The 26527-nt window shown below is 49.2% G+C and overlaps 1 protein-coding gene across 1 annotated transcript in view; it reads right to left on the bottom strand.

Annotated features, from left to right (window-relative positions):
- ACOT11 (acyl-CoA thioesterase 11) overlaps nt 1-14810 on the bottom strand; it is a 53676-nt gene extending 38866 nt beyond the window's left edge. Inside the window, exon 1 of the mRNA XM_060083874.1 lies at nt 14409-14810. Within this exon, the coding sequence (XP_059939857.1) occupies nt 14409-14810 (402 nt within the window). The remainder of the gene's footprint in view (nt 1-14408) is intronic.
- Nucleotides 14811-26527: the final 11717 nt, after the last annotated feature.

Below are 26527 nucleotides of genomic sequence, written 5' to 3'. Positions count from 1 at the left end.
GTGAGAGAACAGGAGGTCGTGGGGAGGATCCAGACTTTGGACAAATGGCTGGTAGATGGTGGTGATGGTTACTGAGTTGGGAGAGACCAGGGGAGAAATAAGTAGGGGTGGAATCAAAATTTTTTGAGATCCTATGAAACACTTAAAGAAAGATGTCAAGGAGGATGAATGTTCAAGTTTGGAGTCTGCTGGAGAAGAGGCTGCAACTGGGGACATGAGAATACTTGGGCTTTTAAGATCCACAGGATTCTGCAACCGTGTGGTCAGTCAAAGGTGGCTGCCAATTCTTTCCTACTCCTCCCTAGACCCCAGGTTGGGTTTAATCCCCTCCTCTTGAATCTGGATCCCCCTTAGTGACATTTCAACTGGTGATTTTTTTTTTTTAATGTGTTGGGTCTTTGTTGCTACACGTGGGTTTTCTTCTAGTTGCGGCAAGCAGGAGCTACTCTTTGGTGCGGTGCGCAGGCTTATTGTGGTGGCTTCTCTTGTTGTGGAGCATGGGCTCTAGACACGTGGGTTTCAGTAGTTGCAGCACCCAGGGCTTAGAGCACACGGGCTTCAGTAGTTGTGGCACACAGGCTTAGTTGCTCCATGGCATGTGGGATCTTCCCAGACCAGGGATCGAACTCGTGTCCCCTGCACTGGCAGGCGGATTCTTAACCACTGTGCCACCAGGGAAGTCCTTAACTCGTGACTTCTGAGGCCAGATCATGAGAAGCCTGGCAGCTTCCACCCAGGCCTCTTGGAACTCTTGCTCTGGTGGAGCCCACTGCCAGGTGGGAAGTCTGACTTCCCACTGAGACCTTCATATGGAAAAGGCCCCATGTGGCTGCTTAGAATGACAGTCCCAGCTAGAACCAACCTTCCGGCCATTCCCACCAAGGGGCCAAATACCAGTGAAGCCATGGTGGCCTCCATAGTCCAGCCCATCCACTGGCTGAACACCACCAAGTAACCTCCATCAACACCACATAGAGCAGAAGAGTCACCCAGCCAAGCCCTGCCCAAATCCCTGACCCACAAAAATCTCAAGATAAAATAAAACGGTTCTTGTTTTAAGCCACTAAGTTTGGGGTTAGTTTGTCACACAGTCATAGTAATAGAACAGATATCATCCAAGGAGAGAGCAAAAGAGGTCGGCTGGGAAGGAGGAGCCTGCAAGGGAGCCAGAGAAGGAGCCCTGAGGTGGGAGGAGCACCAGGTCTGGGAGGATCTGCAGGAGGAGGGGCGCCTGCGGGTCCAGGGTCAGAGAAGCTCTAAGGGGGCGAGAGGAAGGGCGAGAGAAGAGCCCATTAGAGTGTATCAGGAAAAGGATGAGAGGAAAGAAGTGGAAGCAGGGACCACAGAAAACTCTTTCAGATTCTTGTGAGAATGGGGAGCAAAGAAACAAGGGAGTATCTGGGAGGGGACATGGGGACAAGGGAGGGGTTCTGTTTGCCTAGAGGCAGGAGAACAAAGGGCTCATTTGTCTGCTAATGGGACAGAGCCAGTTGTGTGCCTGAGAGCCGCCTACAGCACGGGGACTGCCCAAGAATTGCTTTCCCAGAAGCTCAGAAAATCCCTTTTTAGAAATCTATGGCTGCCATTTACTGTGCACCTACTATGTACCAGGCCTAGTTCTTGGGGGTCCTTTAATTCTCAAGTCTGCCCTGAAGCAGGAGCCCTCATTTTATGGTTGAGGAAAAGGAAACTCAGGGAACAGGGAAAGATCCACTCAAAGAAACATGACCAGTAAAAGGCAGAGCAGAGACTGGACGTGGGCTCTTCTGACTCCAGAGCCTGGCAGGGGTGCTGCAGGGGGACCAGTCCTGGAGGGAGATCAGATCCTGCAGCCCACGGGACTTATGAGACAGAACCTGGCACTTGGGAGACCCTCCATCGGTTTCCTCCCTGCTCTCCTGCCTTCCAGGTGATACGGAGAAAGAGTTGGAGGGGAGTGGTCCCTGGCCAGTCCATCCCCCACTGGGCTGTGGGGATCTCACCACCTTCCACCATCTCCATCCCCCCATGCCTCTGCAGAGGGCCTAGCAGGCTCAGAAGTGCCTCCCTGAGAACCAGTCTGAGCAGGGGTGAGACAAACCTTCTCTTAGTCTTGCAGCCTGAAAGCTCTACTTTTATCTTCCAAAGTAAGGGCAGGCGGGTGGGGACCAGGTAATCTCAGTCCCAAGAGGCCCTCAGGGTAGGGGTGGAGGAAGCAATGCTGTACTTGCCCCTTCCCTTGCCCCAAAGTCATTCAGTCGTTGGGCCCCTTCCTCTCCCCAGGCCCATGTGTCCCACGTACCCCACTGCTCTCAAAGCCTGTAGGCAGGCCGTCCAATCTCTAGGTAAATGCATCATGACACTAACCTCCTTGGCACAAAGCAGGCTCAAATGACAGGGACCATTATTACCCCCGTGTCCACGTGTTTCAGATGAGGAAACTGAGGCTGGGAAAAGGTAGTCGCTAGACACTAGCCCAGAACGAGCTGGAGCCTTCTGACTCCAGACCACCATCCCTCCCACAGCTCTGGGGGCAGTATCCCCAGAGAAGGAGAGGAACAGGGTCTTTCCACACCCTCCCTAAGGGATCAACTGGAAATTGAGACTCACCTGGTTTGGCTCAGCCCTGGAGTATGCTGGAAATCTGAGGCTGCTTTAGGAAGACTCGAAGGCCACTCCCCTTCCAGATGTCTGACCGGATTCCAGGCCTGGGAGCAGGGCCACACCTGGCTGGGCCGCACCCCCAGGGAGGATCACAGCCTGTTCTAGAGGTGGAGTTCAGCATTGCCACCAGCACTGAGCATCCCATTCCAAATGATGGGCCTCCGTGTGGTACCACAGAGGTGCTGCCAGCCAGCCCACTGACTCCCTGGACTTCTGAACAACCAGACAAGGTAAAGCACATACAACCACTTTCTAGACTGTAAAGTGGGTGTACATATGAGGAGATAAACTCCTTGAAAACAGGAGCCAGGCCCATGTCTCTCTAGAGTCCCAGGGCCTCACTATTTATTTTTTCCAGCTCTATTGAGATATGGTTGACAAATAAAAGTTGTACACATTCAGGTTGCAAAACACAACGTTTTGATATACGTATATATCATGAAATGATTACCATAATCAAGCTAATCAACACATCCATCACCTCCCAGTTACCCTTTTTTGGGGAGAGTGGTGAGGATGCTTGAGATCCACATTCTTAGCAAATTTCCAGTACATAAGACATTATTGTTAACTACAGTCACCATGCTGTATTTTAGGTCTCCGGAACTTATTCATCTTATAACTGAAAGTTTGTACCCTTTGACCAACATCTCCCCTTTCCCACCCCCCATCACCCCACTATACTTTTTTGAGCACCTACTATGTTCCAGGCATTTATATACATTATATAATGGCTTCGTATCCATAACACCATTTAATCCTCACCAAACCCTGTGAGGGACAACTATCCCTCTTGCACAGAAAAGGGAACTGAAACCGGGCTATCTGAGGGCCACGTTGCTCTGGGTGGTAGAGCTGGGATTTTGCTTTTCTCGCTACCACAGTTCTTTCTGCTCATTCACTAGGCTTCCTCTCCAAAAGAGGTGCTTAATACTTAATGTCTACTGCCATTAATTAATTAATGTCTGATTTGCTGAGAGAAGGTTATTACTATTGAAGAAGGCCCAGGCAGGATACAGGTGTTACATGGGCAAGGGGGCCGGGGAGAGACACCTCAAGGGGTTACTGCCAAATGCTCTCCCTCTTCCTTGCGGAAAGAGCTTTCCCCACATCTCACACACAGGTGCCTCTGCCGGGACCATGCTTCCTAACCTGGAAAAGTTTTCAAGGCTGAGCTACCCCATCACCTCTTCCAGGGAGACTGCCCTGTCCCCTAGGCTAGGAGGGGCCACCTCTGGACTTCCCTCTGTCACAGCCTGGCCACACTGTGCTCTCATCACTGGCTTTTACCACTCTCTGTCTCCCCACCAGCTTGGGGGAACCTGAGGACAGGTCCAGTCTGACTCATCCCTGTGTCCCCAAAATGCCAGACTCTGGTCCTTTCCACCACTGCCCTTGTGCTACCTCCTACCCACAAGGAGGCTGCTTCTGGGAGTGGCAGGAACACACAGGTCTGCAGCCAGGGAGCTGGCAGAGGACCCAGCCGGCAGCACCATCTGTCCCTGGAGGCACAGGACAGAGCAGGCACAAGGCAGAGGTGTCAGTTCCTTGGCTCAGCCAGGTCAGCCCAGGACAAGGCCCAGCTGTAGCTTAGGGTCAGACGAGACTGCGAATTCTCTAACTAGCTCAAAGTGGCTCAGTGCCAGAGCCTTGGTTTTCTTAGCTGTAAAGCTAGCTGGATACCAGCAGCCTCGCAGAGCTGTTGGGAAGTTTAAACACACCTGACACTCTGTAGGTGCTCAACAAAAAGCTGGCATTTACCATCTCATCTGACCCACTGACCCTATCGTTAACCCACTGAGGAAACTGAAGTCCAGATGAGACGGAAATAAAAAAACCAATGTTTAATGTGGCCAGTTATGTGCCAGGATCTACACTCCTCCAATGTCTTTAACAAGATCTGCAGGAACAGACTTCGTTCACAGATGAGGAAACAGGTCTACAGGGAGTGAAGTGTGTGAGTGTCTCTAAGGCAGTTATCTGGACTCTTACCACTGTCCCGCTCGGACCCACCTGGACCAGGCACAGGTGAAGGGCAGGGGTGCAGCCTCCCCTAGGCCCTAGGAGGTAGAGGCAGGAGGTCAGCCCTGAATCTGCATTGTCAGTGTGTGAAGGTGGGCAGAGGAGGCTGGCATGGGGTGAGTCTGGGTGTGAGATCGAGGCCACTTTCTCGGTGGCCAAGACAAGGGCTGGAAAAGGGGTCCCAACCTAGCAGGTAGGGGTTCCGAGTCTCTCGCCAGTGGTACAAGCCCAGGCACATCCTCTCACTTCTCTGTGCCTTGTCTGCACCAGGGCGCTGATCCTATGGCCCACCTCCCTATTGTGAGGGGTCAGAGGTGGATGGGAAAGCAGTGGGGACCTTCATGGCGCTGGAAGAGAGGAACTCTAATGATGTGTTCTCCCGGGTTGCTGAGCTCAGTGTGCAGGGACCGCACACCTTGGCACCAAGACTGGGGACCAGAGAGTCCCCAGAGAGTGCACAGTTTGGTGGGCAGAGCAATAGGGCCCACAGCACTCCAAACCCCAAACCCTGCCTCCGGGGTCCAGGCCCCCAGCCTGCAGCACGTTGTAGCCGTGTCTCAGCCCCTTCCAGCTGCTCTGCCCTCACTCTCTCCATTCCAAGCCACGCCAGCCTTCGCTCGGCAGCTCAGATGCACCAAGCTCCCCCCACCTTGGAGCCCATAAATGAATACTATTCCCTCTGCCTGGAACGCTCTTCCCCCATCTCCTCCCATGGTTGTCTCCTTCTCAGCCGCTGGGTCTCTGCTCAGTTGTCACCTGGTCACAGAGCTCTCTTGTGACCTCTCTCATTATTCTCTAATAGTTCTCTGTTCTCCAGACAGCCTGAGTTTAATCTCAGCAGTGCCACTTACTAGCTGTGTGACCTTGGGCAAGTTACTTAACCTCTCTGTCTCAGTTTCATCTTTAATATGGGCATGGCACCACTATCTACTTCACAGAGTTGTTATAAGGAATATATGAATTAATGCATGCTTGGCACATAGCTAGCATTTATATGACATTTGTTATTACTATTCACAGCTCTTATCACAGATTTTCATTGTATGTTTCTTTGACTACCTTTTCACTGTGTCTCCCTCATTAGCTGTCAGCTCCACACAATAGCCTGGGCTCATCACAGAGTACTCAGCGCTGACACAGGCTAATCCCTGTAGAGGGAACAACTGAGGCCAGTATAACATCCCGAGGAAGCACCATTAATTCTGGGAGCAGCAGGATGGGGGTTTGAAGGGGAATGATGGCTGAGCCAGGTTTGGAAGGATGAAGATGAGTCCTCCAGACTAAGAACACCAAGGCTATCTGCCCATGGCTGAGACTGGGGTTCAAATGTGGCTCCCAAATAGGCTGAAGCTAAGTGTCTGAGTCCCATCTCCTCCTCCAGGAAGCCTTCTGGGACCCCTTCAGCCCCCTCTGAGCTCCCATGGCCGCTCATTTGTCCACAAGTTTTTGTGCTCCTGCTACATGTGAGGCACATTATTTTACGTCTAGGGGTCTCCCTTCCTCCACCACACAGCAGGGTCCTTGAGGGAGCTGGGCCCCTACTTTTCACTGTCAGGACCAACCTCAAGGTGGTGCACAAACCCTTCACAAACATCCAGACCCCCAGGATGTCAAGGCTGATGGGGACCTCAGAGAACAGCCAGGGAGGGGGAGCGCCTGGCCCAAGGTTACATGTCAACGATGGGGTGAAGATGAGATTCTAATCCAGAGGTAGCCAAATGGTATGCCCTAAGCCTCCCCACACTCTGAACTAGACCTTGACTGAGGCTGGCGCTGGGGGCTGGGGAGCAGCACCTCCCGCTGTCCTCGGGTTCAAGGTGAAGCAGGGGGATGGCCACAGGGGGTCAGGAACAACGTGTAAGTCTGTGGGGTGTGTGAACACGTGCACAGATGCTCACGTCTGTTTCTGACCTTCAGCCACCCTGTTGGCAGCACTACCCGGTGCAGAGCTTCTCAGGGGGAACTGGGACAAACAGCTCCATCCTCATTCCCAGAGTAAATGAAGTTCCTGGGCCCCCTTGGGAGCTGCCTGGACCAGGCTAGAACTCAGGCAGAGGTTCCCAGCCTCCCAGCCTCCCACAGGGTACCAGCCCAGGAGTGCGGGACTCAGACTGACATCTTGCGTGGGGAAGGAGAAGGGTCTCCACTGAGAGAAACAGGACAGGTGACCCTTCCAGCACCACCACACAGGCACTCAATGCTCCGCCAACCTCCCCACCACCACCCCAGCCTGGCAGGAGGCTCACCATCTCATTCATTCACTCACATGTGCCGGGTGCTTGCTGGGTTACCCAGTGATGGGTGAAAGCAAGAACCATCCGACTCCAAAATGCTCACTGTCTGCAGTGCCATGGGATACTGACAAGGGCCCCCAAACCCTATAAAGCAGGGCATGTGGGTTATCTGAGGCCCTCCTTTAACCCGGTTTTCTTTGTCCCCAGTGAAGAGTTTGGTGGGTGGGTTTGCTTGCTTTTCATTAACAGCAGCTTCCTGTATTCCAGGGGAATTTGGAGAATTCAGGAGGAAACAAGGGGAGCCCAAGGAGATCTGCCATGCAGGCAATGAACCAAAGGTGGTGATCAAGGCCAGTTATACAGATAGAGGGAGGGGGTGGAGAAGAGATGTCTTTATTTGTCCCTGCCCCTTTTAAAAGGCTTTTCCCAAAAATGTCTTCAGAGGATGGTAGCTCTACACCCAGCATAGCACGTCTGCCAGTCTGTCCCGAACGCTTCTCCATTCCCCAGATCAAAGGCTCCCAAGAGGGACCGCTGAGCACTTGGGTCTGTCTGGTGCCTCAGCATCTAATCTCAGCTCCAAAGTCCCTGTTAGGAGGTTTCAGGGAAACGTTCTCTGCGAGGTCACCTTGCAGAACACCTTTCCAACAGCCCTCATTTGGTCCTGCACGTGCTCTCCCAAAGAGGTCATTGTCCCCAAGAACCCTGGCTTCAGCCTGTCACGCTCACTCACACGCACACCCCTAGCCTGTATCTTCTAGCAGCTCTGTGGCCCTCAAGCCCTGAACTCTAAGAGTTAAGCGCTCCAGAGCCACAGAGCTCAGCCGTCAGGCAGAAACCGGCACAGAACTCCATGGGGAGAGACACACACCCCCAGAATAGAATTCCAGACGCAAAGAACTTGCCGAAGATGATTCCACTCAACATAGCCAGCCCTCCTAATGGCCCCTGGGGCTTGTTTGGGGATTGTTGCTTATAATAAACCAGCCCAGGAGTTCTGTGATTTCTCCTTGCAAAGACAGCTAGAAAATGGCCCATGGAAAATGAGAGAGAAGATGTAGGACTTCTGACTTAAAATGGAAACTTCAGTTCTCTTTCGGGATCCCCAGCCTCCAGTCCCCTCCCCTCTGCCCCCAACCCGCCCCCAGCCCACCCTCCATACCCTTCGCAGGTGATTTCCAACATTCTGGATCATCGTTGCCGACACCCTGCTAGCTGTTCGCACCCTCCTCGGAGAGACACTGGTCACCTGAGCGACAGCCCGGCTCCAGCTCCCAATGAAGCCGGCCCGCCTCTCCTCGCACTCCTCCTCCCCGGCTCCCGCCCCTCCTGAGCCAGCCGTTATCAGTTATCACCGTGTCCTGGCCTTTCCTCAGACTGCCCTCGGGGGCCCCCCTTCCCCTAGAGCCCCGCACGGAGGCTCCACGTCGGGGGGCCCGCACCCAGCCGGACACTCACTGCACCTCCAACCGCAGCCAAACTTCGTCACCCCCACTTCCAGCCCCTGACATCCTCCCCACAGGGACTCTGGCTCTGGGATGGCTCCCGGCCCCAGCCAGTGACACTGGCACAACAGGCACCGGCTTTCCATCCGTCCACAAGGGGTCAGGCTGGAAGGGGGCAGGAGTCTGGGGAGCTGCCAGCAGCCTCCCAGACAGACACCAGACCCACCTGCTAGGACTCTTCACCCCTGAGGTGCCGTCCAACGCTCCAGCCCACCAGCATCCAGCAGCTGTTGGCCAGCGATGGGGCACACCCCCTCACTTCCTTAAAATAGGCGGCGTGACTTTTCTAAAAGTGACACCTGCCAAATTCCACCCATCCGCTCCACAGAGTTCATCCCCCTGGGCTCCCACCCCAGCCCCTAAAAGACTAAAAGACCATCAGGACTTTCCCTTCTCCCTCTCACTTCTGCAAGGCACATCGTGAGGCAGCTTTTTTTTTTTTTTTTTTTTTTTTGCGGTACGCGGGCCTCTCACTGTTGTGGCCTCTCCTGTTGCGGACGGAGCACAGGCTCCGGATGCGCAGGCTCAGCGGCCATGGCTCACGGGCCCAGCCGCTCCGCGACATGTGGCATCCTCCCGGACCGGGGCACGAACCCACGTCCCCTGCATCGGCAGGCGGACGCTCAACCACGGCGCCACCAGGGAAGCCCACGTGAGGCAGCTTTGACACTTACCTTGGATTTCTCATGACAAGGCGGTAAAATCAAGTGCTTTTTGGTGTTTAAGAAAAGAAGGAGGGGAGTGGAATGCAGGCAGGGGAGCTGGGACGGACAAGTGGATGGCGAATAATAATGAGCACCTCACAGTAACCCAGCACCCACCGTGTGCCAGGCCTCACCATGTCCTCATTCCAACCCCACCTGAAGGTCGCCTGGGGAGGGTAGGTGAGGTGCCCCAGGTGGCACAGCTATTGAGTGCAGAGCTGTGCTGGAACAGAGGTCAGTCCAAGGTGAGGTCTCTGCCCTTTCCTCTGCCCCTCTAGTTCACTCACCACATTCCTAATAATGTCTCTTCCTGGGCCTAAGACAACTGGTTTCTGGGCCTGTTTCTTTCACTAATGTGCTATGTGACTTTAGGCAAGTTTTCTCCTCTCTCTGGGCTGCCCTGTTCTAGGAGTCAAGGACTCTAACATCCATCACTGTGAGCTCAGGCCTTACCTTCAAAGAGTTTATGGTCTGTCCGTACTTCAGTGTCTACAAATGCAAAATTAAAGTCACTCCTTAAAAATGGCAAGATGGGGCCTCCCTGGTGGCGCAGTGGTTAAGAGTCCGCCTGCCAATGCAGGGGATACGGGTTCGTGCCCCGGTCTGGGAGGATCCCATATGCCGCGGAGCGGCTGGGCCCGTGAGCCATGGCCGCTGGGCCTGCGCGTCCGGAGCCTGTGCTCCGCAACGGGAGAGGCCACAACAGTGAGAGGCCCGCATACCGCAAAAAGAAAAAAAAAAAAAAAAAATGGCAAGATGGTCCAAGGATGGCACTGAAGATTGGGGCAAGCTGGGAGGCCTTGTGGAGGAGGTAGTGCTATAGAGCCGCACTGAAGACTGAATAGGCTGACAAGAGGGGGGAGGGGGGAGGCCTTACGGGAACAGAACAGGATGCAGTCGTAGGCAGTGAGGGCCCTCATCTTGCAGGAAAAAGCTGGGAGTCGATCATGGAGGACCTTGAATGCCAGGCAACAGGGTTTAGGCATCAAGGAGCCCCTGAGGTTGAAGAACACTCTCAGTATGATAAAAGCCATGTGAGGTGAAGAGGACAGGTGTCATGAGACCTTTCTGGACAGGTAAGAAAAATGGCCTAGAAAGGGGATAGCTCAACTCACTGGATCCCCAATCTCACTGGGTAAGGCAGGCGGTCAGGACAATTTCAGGGTCTTCACTATGCAGATGAGGGGATAGAAACCCAGAGTGCTTCTGGTCCCCAACCCTACCCTCTCTCCAGAGCTGTCTGCACTCAGACTCACTGGACTCAGTCTAGTGTCCCCATCTTACAGATGAACACATCGAGACACAGGGATGAAAAGTGAGCCAACCAAAGTCACAGAGCAAGGAAGTTGTCTAGAATCATCACTCCTGGCCTCATGTCTAGAGTCCTGTCCACCCCACACAACAAGGCATAAAATATGAAAGACATCATTCAGTTAGACTTATGAGAAGAATTCCAGCAAGGCTGAATCAAGATACTATCAGGAGCTAGATCTTTCTGCAGAGGCCCCTCCAGCCCACAAAGGTCTCCCTTCCCTTTGCTATTTGTTACAGAATTGACTCTTGTGTCTCTTTAGCAGCTCTGTTTGGTCTGTTACTCCAGTGAATATTTCCAAGGGTGTCTGTCTCCCCTTTCCAACTCACTTGGGAGCCCCCTGACGGCTGATATCACATCTTACTCATCTCTGTGCCTATACCACGAGCCCCCAGACCAGGGCCCTAAATGCAGAAGGCATGAAAACACACCTGATGAATCAGTCCTGGAAAGGCGAATCCAGAATAGGTCTTAAGTGATAGCTAGTCAATGGTTCTCTTCAGCCTGCATCAGAATCACCCAGAGGGCTGTTTTTTTTTGTTTTGTTTTGTTTTTTTTGGCCGCTCCGCGAGGCATGTGGGATCTTACTTCCCTGACCAGGGATCAAACCAGCACCCCCTGCGGTGGAAGCGCAGAGTCTTAACCACTGGACTGACAGGGAAGTCCCCAGAGGGCTTATTAAAATACAGATTTCTAGGATCTACCTCCAGCAGAGCTGCAGTAGAGCCCAAGAATCTGCAACAAGATCCCAAGTGATACTGATGCTGCTGGTCCAGGGACCACACTTTGAGAACCAGTGAGCTAGGTCAGTCCTCCCATTTTAAGCTGGGGAAAATGAGGCCCAGAGGTTTTAAAGGCAGCAGTTGACAGTATATCACTATACTGTATATCACTATCATCATCATCATAATCACGGTCATCGTCATCATTGTCATTTTAGCCCTGTCATTATAGCCCTTCTCACCTGCCCAGCACTGTACAAGCACTTCATATTTGTTACCATCTCTGGGCCTCACTCTAAAAGGACAGTATTATGATTAATATTCTCCTGCAAAGGAAAAAACAGAGGCAGAGTCATCTGCCCAAAGTCACGGGCTTCCCTGGTGGCGCAGTGGCTGAGAGTCCACCTGCCAATGCAGGGGACACGGGTTAGTGCCCCGGTCTGGGAAGATCCCACGTGCCGCGGAGCGGCTGGGCCCGGGAGCCATGGCCGCTGAGCCTGCGTGTCCGGAGCCTGTGCTCTGCAACGGGAGAGGCCACAACAGTGAAAGGCCCGTGTACCGCAAAAAAAAAAAAAAAAAAAAAAGTCACACAATTGATAATAGTTAGCACCACAACTTGCACTCTGATCTAGGTCCAGAGCCCAGAAGCTTAACCACCACTCTACATAACCTGCTTACAGCTTATGCTGACCAAGGAATTATCTAGAGGTTCTCAAATCCAGCAGGCTCATTTCCGGTAAGGGATGAGGTTGTGGTGCCCTCAGCCCAAAGGCCTGGTTCTCGAGTGGTCCATGTCTGGAGGAAGATTGCCTCTTAAGCCCCATGAGCCCAGAGTATTTTCTCCCTCAAACACTTCTTTTCCCACATTACATCCTTCATCTGGCCCCACTCATGGGGCCTTCCTGGCTGGAGGACAAATATCTGCATTAATTCTTCAGGTCCATAAAAAAATAAAAAAATAAAATAAATAAAAAATAAATTCTTCAGGTCCATGTCCCAGCTCTACCTCCCACTCAGTGACAAAACACAATAAAACAATCTCCATTCCTACTCCACGATGATACTGGGTTGTCACTGTCAAGTGCGGGTCTGCTCCCCCATCTGACTGGGAGCTCACAGGGGCAGAGACCTCATCTGTGTCATCTGAGTCCTCAGCACAGGATCTGCCCAGACCAAGGGTTTGGTGACTAAGTGATGAATGAATGAATGGATGGATGATTGGGTGTAGGGGCAAATGAGGGAATAAATGAGTGAACAAATGACCAAACTCCCAGGAATTCCCTCTGCTGGACCTTCTAGCCTTCTCAGATAGGACGACAGACCCTCTAGGTGGGAGGGGACCTCTGACATCATCCACTCCAACTCCCACTTTCAGCACTGTCCTAGCCGAACCCCTCCAGGGGCCAGAACCTGCAGCTCTCCCATCTCCACACACATGCCTTGTGTCCCAGCCTCCATTTACACACCTCTAAGATTGAAGAACTCACTCCATCTAAGGTTGCCTGTACGATTAAAGAGCTCTAATATCCACAAGGATGTTACCATTATCCTTAGCCATGAGGATAAGGCCATTACCTCATGGCCTTAGACACAGACCAAGGCTCTGTGTCACCCAGAACAAGGCTGCTCCCCTAGCCTGTGACAGCTGGCAGAGACATGGGAGCACATGGCCTGTCCTCTACTGGCCCTAGTCTCCCTGTCCAGACTTCTTTTTTTTTTTTTTAATCTTTACAATTTTTTAAAAATTTTTTGGCTGCACCACACAGCATGTGGGATCTTAGCTCCGTGACCAGGGATCGAACCTGAGTCCCCTGCAGTGGAAGCATGGAGTTTGAACCACTGAATCGCCAGGGAAGTCCCAGACTTATTTCTTCTAATCCTCTCAAGTCATGAACAAAGCTTCCCACTGTTCCCTCACACATCTGGATTTTCCCTTGTTCCTGCTATTCCGTTTACCCTGATGCCCTCTAATAACTCAACATCCAGACCCTGCCCCCAGTCAAGGCCCGGCTCAAATGGCATCACCTCCAGGAAGTCTTCTGGGCTCCTCCTAAGTGGAAATTACCTCCTCCTCCTCTGTATCTTCACTCCCCACACATAAACACACAGCCGCAGTTCACAGCTCTTTATTTCTCTCTCACATTGCTTTTTCTCTTAAATTGGACTGACTTGTGCTCATTTCTCCTTCTTGACCTTGAACAAGCAGGTAGAAGGGATGGTGTTGGTTCCTCAGAGCATCCTGCCCCTCTCCCACCAAACACTCAGTTACTAGAACACAGTAGATGCTCAGTAAGTGTCGAGAGAATGAGGGAGTGAGTAATGGAATGGGAAGGAACAAGGGAATGTGTGAGTGAATGGAAGTAAATCCATGTGTAGATGAATGATCAAATTTGATCAAATGATCAAATGATCAAATAAGCTAAGACTCTCAGTTCCTTCTGGGAGCCCCTTGGGCTTGGCATGGCAGAATAAAGGAAGTTGTGGGATAAATGGGGAGGGGGCAGAAGGGAGGAACAAAGGAAGTAGGTAGTGATACCAGCAAGAGAGGAAGTAGAGATGACCTCATCGTTGCTTCAAGGCCAGGCCCCCCCTTAGAACTACAGCCGTTTATGGAGAAGCCGGGCAAGGAGAGCAGTGAGAAGCCCAGTGAATGGTCCAGAGGGGAGAAGATACAGCATGGTGGGGATGGAGAGGAGGGAATGCCTACAAGTCGTGGAGGCCAGATTCAGGATGTGTGAGCAGAGTACTGGACTTGCCCAGCCAGCCCTGAACTCTCTCCTGCCTACCGGCTCGAGTGTGCTCTCCCTCTCCCTCTCTCACCACCTCCTCCTGCAGGAGCTGAACCCCCTCCTTGGCCCAGCTGCTGCAGGTCTGAACCCAGTCCAACTTCCAGGATTGGACCCTTGCCAGGGAGTGGCTCACCCACGGGCTGGTGCTCCCCCCACCCCACGCCTGGCCTGAGTGACTCAGCACTGGCTGCACCCTCTGGACTCTGAGTCTTGTGGCCCTAGGCACTGCCAAGGGCCAGCCTCCTCATCCTCGTGAGAGGCCTGCCCATCCCAGGACGCCTCATGCCCCAGCCTGCCCACGCAAGAGCGCTGCCAGGCACCACCTGGCTTATCCGGAGCCCGCTCCTGGGGTAGAGGCAGATCTGCCTGGAGAGGGCGCTGGAGTCGAGGAAGAGCCAGCAGTAGGAGGATCTAAAGGAATTCGGCCCTTCCGAGATGGGGAGGTGGGGGCGGGCCTGCGGGCGGCACGGGTCTTACCCAAGTGGTGGGGCGCTCAGGACCCAACAGCTCGCAGAGCCGAGGCTGGGGACGTCGGAGAAGCAGGTCCGTGGGGCGAGGCTCAGCGACTGGGCATCCGAGGTCCCAGAGCAGAACCTGATCGGGGAGGCTGCGGGAGGCTGGAGGGAGGCGCAGGAAGCGGGCAGAGGCACAGGCAGGAGCGGCCCAGGCCAGTTCCCAGACGAGTCTGGTCCCCTCCCCTCCCCTCGCCAGCGCGGGTGAGGCGGCCCCGGGCTGCTGAGCAGAGGGCAACGGCTGCAGGCCGGGCGCCAGACACTCCGCGCCGCGAGGCGGCAGAGGCGGAAACGCCGGTGACCGGACCTGACAGGCTAGAGGTGGAGCCAGGCGGGCGGCGGGGTGCAAAAACCGTCTCCCTGTCATTGCTAAACCAGCCCCTCACAGTCTTGAAAAGTAATACCTGCTAGTCGTTCACACCTTACTGAGCACCTGCTATGTGCCAAACACAGAGCTGGGTGCTGGGATGAGGTTTTGAGCAGGACACACTGGCCTTGGCCTTATGGACAGTGATAGAAAAAAATGAGAATGGACAGTTCAAGAGAACAAAGAAAATGAATACCACCGATGATCTCTTCACTCAGAGAGAATCACTGTTAGTATTTTCCGGGTATGTGCTTCCAGCTACACTAGAGCTGAAAGAGGAAAATATGCTGATAGGGAGAGATGGGGACTCCCCTCCCCCTCCCCCATGTGTAAATACATATGTTATGTTATATAATATGATGTGATATATGATGTGATCACAGGCATGAAGGAGCCGTCTAGAAGAATCTCCGTCAGTATTCACATTTCGGATACAGGCTCACTGGCAGACTTGGAAGAGACCTGACAGAGGATGCTGGTGGTCCCTGAAAGACAACTGTCACAGGAAGAGGAACTTGGTCCACACCAGGACCAGAGAGTGGGAGGGATCAGTCATTCCAGACACCTCACAGGGGCTGGTGGTTGAACTCACCCTGCCCCAGACTCTCTCAACAAAGAGAGTTGCCATGCTGAGCTCACCACACCTGGGGCCCAAGCAGACCTCTGGTGGGGACCCCTGGCTGGGTAACAAGATGCGGGACTTCCCTCATCACTCTGCTCTTGGAGCACCCTAAGGTGTGAGTGTCAGGACAGGAATGGTGGGCATCCCATGCATGGGGCTTTGGCAGCAGCCTGGGCCATAACACAGGCCAACCTCTGGCTCTGCTAGCAGCATTAATGCAGGAGCCTCAACTCAGCAGAGGCCCCAGGTGCCAACAACAGCAAATGACTTCGAGACTGCTTTCCAAGTACAGTGAGACACATTAGGGAGCACCCAGAAACATATGGGACAGGTGGACTTTGCAGGGAAAGGGAATTCCCACACAGGCAGGACGGCTCTGAACTGACATAAGCCGTGGTTTAATTTTTTTTTTTGTCTGTGCACAAGCTTTCTTTAGTTGCAGTAAGTGGGGGGCTACTCTTCATTGCAGTGCGCGGGCTTCTCATTGTCGTGGCCTCTCGTTGCAGAGCACGGGCTCTAGGCACACTGGCTTCAGTAGTTGTGGCACATGGGCTCAGTAGCTGTGGCTTGCGGGCTCTAGAGCTCAGGCTCAGTAGTTGTAGCGCACAGGCTTAGTTGCTCCACGGCATGTGGGATCTTCCCAGGCCAGGGCTCGAACCCATGTCCCTTGCATTGGCAGGCAGATTCTTAACCACTGCGCCACCAGGGAAGCCCGCGTGGTTTAATTTTAATGAGACATTATTCGTAACCAAATGGTGAATCCTGTAGATATTCAGGTTATCTAAAAAAAAAAAAAAAGTGACCATACTGGATATACTGTTTTGTAATCTGCTTTTTTTTCTTTCAACAATTATCATAAACATCTTTCCATAATTTTTATTGCTACATAGTATTTATTTCCTTATGGGTCTACTCAAATTTATTGTTTTTAATCACTTTTTAAATTTTTTTTTTTTTTGGTCTGCGTTGGGTCTTCGCTGCTGCGCACGGGCTTTCTCTAGTTGCGTCGAGTGGGGGCTACTCTTCGTTGCAGCACACGGGCTTCTCATTGCGGTGGCTTCTCTTGTTGCAGAGCACAGGCTCTAGGCGCGCGGGCTCCAGTAATCATGGCTCTTGGGCTCTAGAGCGCAGGCTCGATAGTCGTGGCACACGGGCTTAGTTGCTCTGCGGCATGTGGGATCTTCCTGGACCAGGGCTCGAACCTGCGTCCCCTGCATTGGCAGGCAGATTCTTAATCACTGCACCACCAGGGAAGTCCCTACTCAAATTTATTTAACTAATCTCTTCCTGCTTGCTTTTGTAAGCTTTACTGAAATATCATTACATACAATAAACTGCACATATTTAAAGTATACAACTTGATGAGTTTTGTCATATATGTAATATGTATATATTTATGACAACATCACTACAATCAAGGTAATGAACATATTCATCACCCCCGAAGTTTCCTGATGGCCCTTTATAATCTCTCCCTTCTGCCTCGCACTGCCCCTCCCCCACACCCCCCAGGCACCAAATAATCTGCCTCTGTCACTCTAGATTAGTTTGCATTTTCCAGAATTCTGTATAAATGGAATCATATACTATGTGTTCTTTTTTGTCTGGCTTCATTCACTTGGCATAATTATTTTGCAGTGAATATATACTGTTGCACACATCAGTAATTTGTTCCTTTTTATTGCTGAGTAGAATGTTATCTTATGGATGTACCACAATTTGGTTATTCATTTACTTATTGATGGACTTTGAGTGGTCTCTAGGTACTGACTACTATACAGATAAAGCTGGTATGGACATTCATGTTCAAATCTAGGTGTGCACGTATACTTTCATTTCTCTTAGGTATTTACCTAGGAGTGCAATAGCCAGGTCACATGATAGATGTAGGTTTAACATTTTTTTAAACTGCCAAAATTTTTCCAAAACAGTGGTATCATTTCGCATTCCCACCAGTAGTGTATGAGAATTCCAGTTCCTCTATATCTTCACCAGCATTGATTTGGTCACTCAGTTTAATCTTAGTCATTTCAGTGGATTCATAGCAGTATATCACTGTGGGTTTGAGTTCTATTTTCCTGTTCATTGATGTTGTTAAGGATCTTTTTGTATTTGTTTTTGCCATGATCTTTGTATCTTCTTTGGTAAAATGTCTATTCAAATCTTTCCCCCTTTTAAAAAAATTGGATTGCTTGTCTTATTATTGAGTTATAGGAGTTCTTTGTATATCCAAAAGAATTGAAAGTAGGCTCTCCAAAAGATATTTGTACACCCGTGTTCACAGCAGCATTATTCACAACAAGCAAAATGTAGAAGCAACCCAAATATCCATCAACTGATGAATGGATAAACAAGAAGTGGTATATACATACAATGAAATATTCATCAGCCTTAAAAAGGAAGGAAATTCTGGTCTTCCCTGGTGGCGCAGTGGTTGAGAGTCCGCCTGCCAATGCAGGGGACACGGGTTCGTGCCCTGGTCCGGGAAGATCCCACATGCCGCGGAGCGGCTGGGCCCGTGAGCCATGGCCGCTGAGCCTGCGTGTCCAGAGCCTGTGCTCCGCAACGGGAGAGGCCACAATGGTGAGAGGCCCGAGTACCGAAAAAAAAAAAAAAAAAAAGGAAGGAAATTCTGACACATGCTACAACATGGATGAACCTTGAAGACATTATGATTAGTGAAATAAGCCAGACACAAAAAGACAAATACTGTATGATTCCACTCTATGAGGTACCCAGAGTAGTCAAATCCATAGAAGCAAAGTAGAATGGTGGTTGCCAAGGGCTGGGGAAGGGGGAAATGAGGAGTTGTTCTACTGAGTGTAGTGTTTCAGTTTTGCAAGAAGAAAAGTTCTGGAGATTGGTTGCACAACAATGTGAATATAATTAACACTACTGAACTGAACACTTAAAAATTGTGAAGCTGGGGAATCCCCTGGCCGTCCAGTGGTTAGGACTCTGCACTTTCACTGCCAAGGTTGGGGGTTCAATCCCTGGTCAGGGAAATAAGATCACGCAAACAGCGTGGTGTGGCCAAAAAAACACAAAAAATCATGAAGTTGGTACATTTTGTTATGTATATTTTACCACAGTTAAAAAATGTTTTAAATAAGAGTTCTTCACATATCTAATAAATACAGTCAGCTGCTCCATATCTGTGAATTCTGCACCCAAAGACTCAACCAACTGCAGATCAAAAATATTCAAAAAAAAAAATTCCAGAAAGTTCCAAAAAGCAAAACTTGAATTCGCTGCCTGCTGACAACTATTTACGTAGCATTTATACTGTATTAGGTATTATAAGTAATCTAAAGATGATTTAAAGTATATGGGGGGATGTGCCGAAATGTAAAATACTACACCATTTTATATAAGGGACTTGAGCATCCACAAATCTTGTTATCTGCAGGAGTCCTGGAACCAGTCCTCTGAGGATACTGAGGAGGACCATATTGTCAATTGTCTTTTATATCGGTCTATTGCTAAAATTTCACATGTGCTGATGCTCCTCCTTTCCAGCCTTTTCATTATTGTGGGTTTGTACCTTTTTATTTCCTTTACTGGCATTTTAATGGACTCTTGTTAATGAGGGGACATTTAAAAAATGTATTAAAATGGTCAGTCCACCATCTCAAACCCTGAGTTAGTAATAATATTATTAAAATATCCTAAGATTATGTTTTTGTTGTCTTAAGAAAACATGGCATTACATGTTGTTTCCATTTGAGCTGACAGCCAACAGAAACTCCCTATTAATCTCTGCATTCTGTTTATAAGGCTGATAGCTGGGCACAGACCATAGGACTTTACTTTTATTTCATCATGTTGGATTTGTCTGGGTTCTAGTCCAGGACCTATTTGTCTTTGATTAACTTGTTTGTTTTTTAATAACTCTCAGATGTGCAGAACTGGATTAATGATAATACTTGGCTCAAGACACCATGGCTATCTTTTATAATTATTTATTATTCATTTATTCTTCATTTGTTCATTCATTTATTTTTTTAATTAATAGACTATTTTTTGAGCAGTTTCAGATTTACAAAAATATTGAGCGAAAAGTACAAAGAATTCCCACCTGCCCCCTCCCTCCCTCAGTTTTTTTCCCCATTATTAACATCCTGCATTAGCAGAACAAGTCGATGCGCTAATACTGATAAATTATTATTGACTAAATTCCACAGTTTACATTAGGGGTAACTCTTTGTGTTGTACATTCTGTGGGTTTTGACAAACACCCATTTGTTTGTTTGTTTACTTATTTATTTACTTTAAGACTTCTTGAGGACTTCCCTGGTGGCGCAGTGGATAAGGCTCCGCACTCCCCATTCAGGGGGCCTGGGTTCGATCCCTGGTCAGGGAACTAGATCCCATATGCATGCCACAACTAAGGAGCTGGCAAGCCACAACTAATGAGCCCACCTACCGCAACTAAGACCCGACTCAACCAAATAAATAAATAAAAAGACTTCTTAAGAGCAGTTTTAGGCTTACAACAAAATTGAGAGGGAGGTACAGAGATTTCCCATATACCCCTATCCCCACACATGCATAGCCCCCTCCATTATCAACATCACTCACCAGAATGTACCATTCTAGTAATGTACCATTTTTACCAAGGATGAACCTACAATGACATATCATAATCACCCAAGGTTCATTTTTTACCTTAGGGTTCACTCTTGGTGTTGTACATTCTATGGGTTTGGACAAAAGTGTGATGACATATATCCATCATTAAAATATCATACAGAATATTTTCAGTATCCTAAAAATCCCCTGTGCTCTGCCTATTCATCTCCCTACTCCCCAGCCCTGGCAGCCACTGTTTTTCATTGCCTCCATAGTTTTGCCTTTCCTAGAATGTCATATAGCTGGAACCATACAGTACGTAGCCTTTTCAGATTGGCTTCTTTCACTTAGTAATGTGCATTTAAGATTCCTCCATGTCTTTCATGACTTGATAGCTCATTTCTTTTCAGTGCTAAATAATATTCCATTGTCTGGATGTACCACAGTTTATTTATCCACTCACCTACTGAGGGACATCTTGGCTGCTTCCAAGTTTTGGCTATTATGAATAAAGCTGCTATAAACGTCAATGTGCAGGTTTTTGTGTGAACATAAGTTTTCAGCTCCTTTGAGCAAATACCAAGGAGCATGATTGCTGAATTATGCAGTAAGAGTATGTTTAGTATTGTAAGAAACCAAACTGTCTTCCACAGTGGCTATACCATTTTGTATTCCCACCAGCAATTGATGAGAGTTCCTGTTGCTCCACATCCTCCCCAATATTTGATGTTGTCAGTGTTTTGGATTTTGCCAAATCCAAAAAAGTCTTTGGATTTGCCATTCTAATAGATGTGCGGTAGTATCTTGCTGCTTTAATTTGCATTTCCCTGATGACATATGATGTGGAGATTCTTTTCACATGCTTATTTGCCGTCTGTATTTCTTCTTTGGTGAGATGTCTGTTAAGGTTTTTGTCCCATTTTTTTAATGAGATTGTTTTCTTATTGTTGAATTTTAAGAACTCTTTGTATATTTTGGGTAAGTCCTTTATCAGATGTATCCTTGGCAAATATTTTCTCCCAGTCTGTGGCTTGTCTTCTAATTCTCACCAATTTATTTTATTTATTTATTTATTTTGCGGTACACGGGCCTCTCACTGTTGTGGCCTCTCCCCTTGCGGAGCACAGGCTCCGGACGCGCAGGCTCAGTGGCCATGGCTCACGGGCCTAGCCACTCCGCGGCATGGGGGATCTTCCCGGACCGGGACACGAACCTGTGTCCCCTGCATCAGCAGGCGGACTCTCAACCACTGCACCACCAGAGAAGCCCTTGCCAATTTATTTTTAATAACATAATCAAGACCTGTGAACTCACCACCCAAATTTTAGAACATTAGTGATAACTTTCATCTACCTATATTGTCCTCCTCATCCCATGTCCCTCCCCAGCTCAGGGAATCACTATCCTGAATTTTTTTTTATTAATTAATTTATTTTTAGCACACTGGTGCTGCATGCGGGCTTTCTCTAGTTGGGCCGAGTGGGGGCTACTCTTCGTTGCAGCATGCAGGCTTCTCATTGCGGTGGCTTCTCTTGTTGTGGAGCATGGGCTCTAGGCACGCGGGCTTCAGTAGTTGTGTCACGTGGGCTCAGTAGTTGTGGCTCACGGGTTTAGTTGCTCCATGGCATGGGGGATCTTCCCGGACCCAGGGATCAAACCTGTGTCCCCAGCATTGGCAGGTGGATTCTTAACCACTGAACCACCAGGGAAGTCCCTACCCTGAATTTTGTATTTATCATTCCCTTGCTTGGAGGAAGAGGTTTGTTGTTGTTTTTCTATTACAGATTGTTGTTATGAATATTCTCCTACATGACTCCTGGTGTATTACAAGGAGTATATACCTAGGAGTGGGTATATACCTACTAGAATTGCTGGGGCATAGGGTATGAAAATGTCCAAAGTTACAAAATAATAATAACTTGTTTTTCAAAGTGGTTGTATCAATTTGTGTACTCACAAGTGACATGAAAGCAATCCCATGATCCACACTCACTCCAATCGTCAGGCTTCTCATTTTGGCCAATCAAATGTTGTAAAATGACATTTTCTTGTTGTCTTGACTTTTGTTTCCATGATTACTAGTAAGTTGAGCATCTCTTCAGTTGTTTATTGGCCATACATGTTTCCTTCTCTAAGAAATACCTAGCCATATATTTCTTTCCCATTTTTTGATTGGGCTTGTTTCTCTTTCTTACCCATTTTGCATGTTCTTAATACTTATCTTTTAGCTACTATATGTATTGAAAGTATGTTCTTGTGTTTGTAGTACTTTACCTCCTTTAAGATTTCTTTTGAGAAAAAGGAGTTCTGTGTTTTAATATAGTCAAATACATCAATGTTTTATGGTTAGTGCTTTTTTAAAATTTTTTTAATTTATTATTTTTTAAATTTATTTAATTAATTTATTTTTAAATATTTATTTATTTATTTTTACTGCATTCGGTCTTTGTTGCTACGTGCAGGCTTTCTCTAGTTGCGGTGAGCGGGGGCTACTCTTTGTTGCAGTGCACAGGCTTCTCATTACGGTGGCTTCTCTTGTTGCGGAGCACAGGCTCTAGGCGTGCGGGCTTCAGTAGTTGTGGCACGCAGGCTCAGTAGTTGTGGCTCGCGGGCTCTAGAGCACAGGCTCAGTAGTTGTGGCGCACGGGCTTAGTTGCACCACGGCACATGGGATCTTCCCGGACCAGGGCTCGAACCCATGTCCCCTGCTTTGGCAGGAGGCTTCCTAACTACTGCACCACCAGGGAAGTCCCATGGTTAGTGCTTTTGAGGTCTCTTTAAAAAACTACCCCGAAGTCAGAATGATGTTCACTTACATTTTCTTCTCAATGTTTCAAAGTGTTGCTTTGGACCTTTAAGTACTTAACTCATTTGAAATTGACTTTTTGGTAAGAAGTTGGGTATGAATTGTTTCATCTTTCCATATCTACAACTAAGTTGTCCACTTCCACTTATTGAATAGCCCCTCTTTCTCCCCTGGGGAGACTGAGGCCACAGAGATTCAGCAATTTGCCCAAGATCATACAGCTAGTAAGTGTCAAAGCCAGGATTCAAAGCCAGGCAGTCTGGCTCTGGAATCTGCCATAGTTTGAACCACGCTGGTAACTGCCTTTTGCATCCGTCATGCAGATTAAATGCAGAGCTCTATGTCAGGCTCTCAATTCTATTTCACTGGTCAATTTGTCCATTCCTGAGCCTACCCACACTGTTTTAACTATTAGAGCTTTATAACAAATACTGATACCTGGTAGGGCAAGTCTACCCACCTTATTTTTCTTCAGAAAGGGCTTGGCTGTTTTTTGGATCTTTATCTCTCTCTCTCTCTCTCTCTCTCTCTCTCTCTCTATATATATATATATATATATATATATATATATATATATATATATACACACATATATGTATCAAATTCCATAGAAATCCCTGTTGGAACGTTAGAGTTGCATTAAATATATTTATATATTAATATATTGATTTGGGGACAACTGATACCCTTATCAATGTTAAGCCTTTGCATTTAAGTAGTCTTTAATGTCCCTTGGTTAAGTGTTAAAAATTTTTTCCATGTTAGTCTTACATATCTTTTTTTCCTTAGACACTTTATTCCTTAGGTATCTCTCTTGCTACTAGGGTCTTTCTTATTACATTTTCTTAACCTGGGGTCCGTGGTCACCAAGGCATGCATGGCTGAGCTCCAGGAGCTCTGCAAAACTTCTGAAACTGTATATGCATTTTTTGGATGTACATAACTTCCATCAGATTCCCAAACAACCATTGCGAAGAGTTCTAAATGCTTCTTATGTGCCAGGCACTCCCCTGAGCACTTTACAAGTCCCACAACCACCCTGGGAAATAGATGCAGTTATTCCCTCATTTTACAGATAAGGACACTAATTCTCAGAGAGGTTAAGTACTTTGTCTGAAGTCACACAGCTAAGAAATTAATGGCCAGCATTCAAACCCAGGCTGTCTGACCCGAAAGCTATACACTGAACCTCTGTAATCTGTAACTTCCAAAGAGGTTGAGGACTTCTGCTCCAGGCTAAGGTACTTGGTCCCCCTGGGCTCCTGTCTGTCTATCTATAAAATGGGTAGATGAGGGTTACTGCTCCACCTACTTCTCAGGGCTGTTTGGAGAGACAACTGAGGCCATGGATGGGCAAGAGGCTCTGTAAACCGCAAAATGCAGCACATGAGGCTGCAGGGGTAGTAGAGGAGGCAGGGGCTCGGGCATCTCTCCAACCACCTCTGTCACCTTCCCAGGTGGCCTCTTGCCAGGAGATGGAGGACACCCCGGCTGAGCTGGGGAGGGGCTGTCCTGCCTGAGCACCCACTCTGCACCAGGCCCTCTGTTGAGGTGGGGATGCAGAATCAGATGTGATCCCATGGTGGGGAGGTCCGACCATAACAGGTGATGACAAGTGGTGAAAGTGCCGAGGCGGAGTTAGGCCTGGGGGTGACATAATCACAGAGAGGTGCCTGATCTAGCCTGGAGGAGCCAGGGAAAGCTTCCTGGTGGAAGGGACTATGAGCTGTCCTTGTACCACCCTGGCCAGGTGCCCTCCTCTAGATGACCATCCCCTGGCTTCCCTTAGAGCCCCCTCCACTGGCCCCTTTGGAGCAGCCATGTCAGCTTCTGAAGATGCTCATTCATGGTGCCACGTCTCTGCCTAGGCCCCCTCAGGGACCTCCGCCACTCTTACCACAAAATCCATAGCCCTCCTGTGGCCTCTTCATCAGGCACCTGCCCCCACTTCCTGGCCTCACCCTGACACTCTTCACACCCCAACCCCACTGATTTTTTGCAGACTCACCAGCTCTTCCTGCCTCCTGACCTCAGTGCCTATAGCACCCCTCCTCCACTCTCTCCCTGGAGGGCTCATTCTCATCCCTTGGGTTCCAGCTTAAATGACACCTCCTCCGAAACACGTTTTCTGACCACCCCATCTAAAGAAGGTCTTCCCTGGGCTTTCCAGTCTCGATCTCAACCCCTACTTGATTTCTTTCATAGCTCTTATTATAATTTTCAATTATTTTGTCCACTTGTTTTTCTCTCTTCTCTCCCTCCTATTCCTTCCCATTACAAATGCGTCATGAGGGCAGGGCTCATGACAGCCTATTCTTGGTAGTCTCCTCCGTGCCTAGCTACAGCAGGCACTCAATAAATATTTGTTGGATGAATGACTTAGTAAACAAATAAATGAATCAACTGGATCTTAAAAGATCTAGAGCTGTGCTGTCCAATATAATAGCCACGAACCACTTGTGGCTATTTAAATGTATATAAATTAAAAGTGAATAAATTTAAAATTCAATTCCTCAGTTGCACTAGTCACATTTCAATCGCTCAATCTCTACATGTGGCTCGTGGCTACTGTATGGGGTATTTCCATCATTTCAGAAAGTTCTATTGGACCACGCTGCTCTGGACGACCTTAAAGGCAGAGAAGGTGGACAAGGGCATTTGGAGCAGAGGGCACAGCATGTACCCAAACCTACAGGTGAGAGAGAGCATGGTGACGCCGTGCTCTGGAATGAACAAGGGGGCACATGGCTCCATCTTTGCACAACCCTGTTTGCTGTTAGAAAGTTTGGCTTAAAGTAGAGAAGAATGTCAGAACTGGGAGAGTCCTAAGAGACAGCTGGTCCCATCCATTTCTCTTGGAAGTGGAGAGTGTGGCCCAGAGAGAAGATACTTACCCAAGGTCACAGAGAAAGTCACATGGATGGGGCGGGAACCCAGGCCTCCTGACTCCCAGTGCCTCAGGAGTCAGTTTCCCCTGACCAAGTTCATGGACCCCTCTCCCCTCCTTCCTGGCCCCTCTCCCCCACCACAGCCAGGCCACTGAGCCTGAAGAGCACCCCAGGCCCGTCCTGGTCCTTGGCACTCACACTGGCTGCTTTTATTCCTCCTTAAAACATCACAAACCCTCCCCCTCCCCCGCCCCAGCGTCTGACCCCTAGAAATTTTAGACATTCCAAGGAGAATAGCTGCTTATAACCATTTGCTAATTACGTGTATGGATGTCAATTAATTCATTTAGCTAATTACCCACTCGATGGGCACCACGCACCAAAGAACTGTAAAAGACAGGCATATGGTGAGAGAGGGGGGCGACGGTGCTCACTCAGCATGCAGGGGTGGGGGAGGGAGGGCAGCAAGGCTGCAGCAGCTCCCCACCCCCAGATGAGAGGAGGGAGGCAGCTTAATGGCTGGGGGGACGGAGCAGCTGCTGCCGCTGCCATAAAGCAAACTTACAGCTTTCCACTAATAGTGCTGGGAAAACACATGCGCACACCCACACACACTCATGCGCACAGAGAAGCACACGTTCGTATATGCACATTTCTGTTTACACACACACGTGCTCACAAACACAGCATGCACATATCCATAAGCACAGTACACATGCACGCACGTGGACACACACACACACACGGACACGTGGGGTCATGTGGAATGAATGCACAGACATTTTCTTCAAGTCCTACCTTCATTGGAGGCTGGAGGGTGGGAATTCTC

The sequence above is a fragment of the Mesoplodon densirostris genome, chromosome 2 (assembly GCF_025265405.1).
Source record: "Mesoplodon densirostris isolate mMesDen1 chromosome 2, mMesDen1 primary haplotype, whole genome shotgun sequence".
Classification (NCBI taxonomy): Eukaryota; Metazoa; Chordata; class Mammalia; order Artiodactyla; family Ziphiidae; genus Mesoplodon; species Mesoplodon densirostris.
The sequence above is the reverse complement of the archived record's forward strand: the minus strand, read 5'-3'. Positions and strand labels throughout refer to the sequence as shown.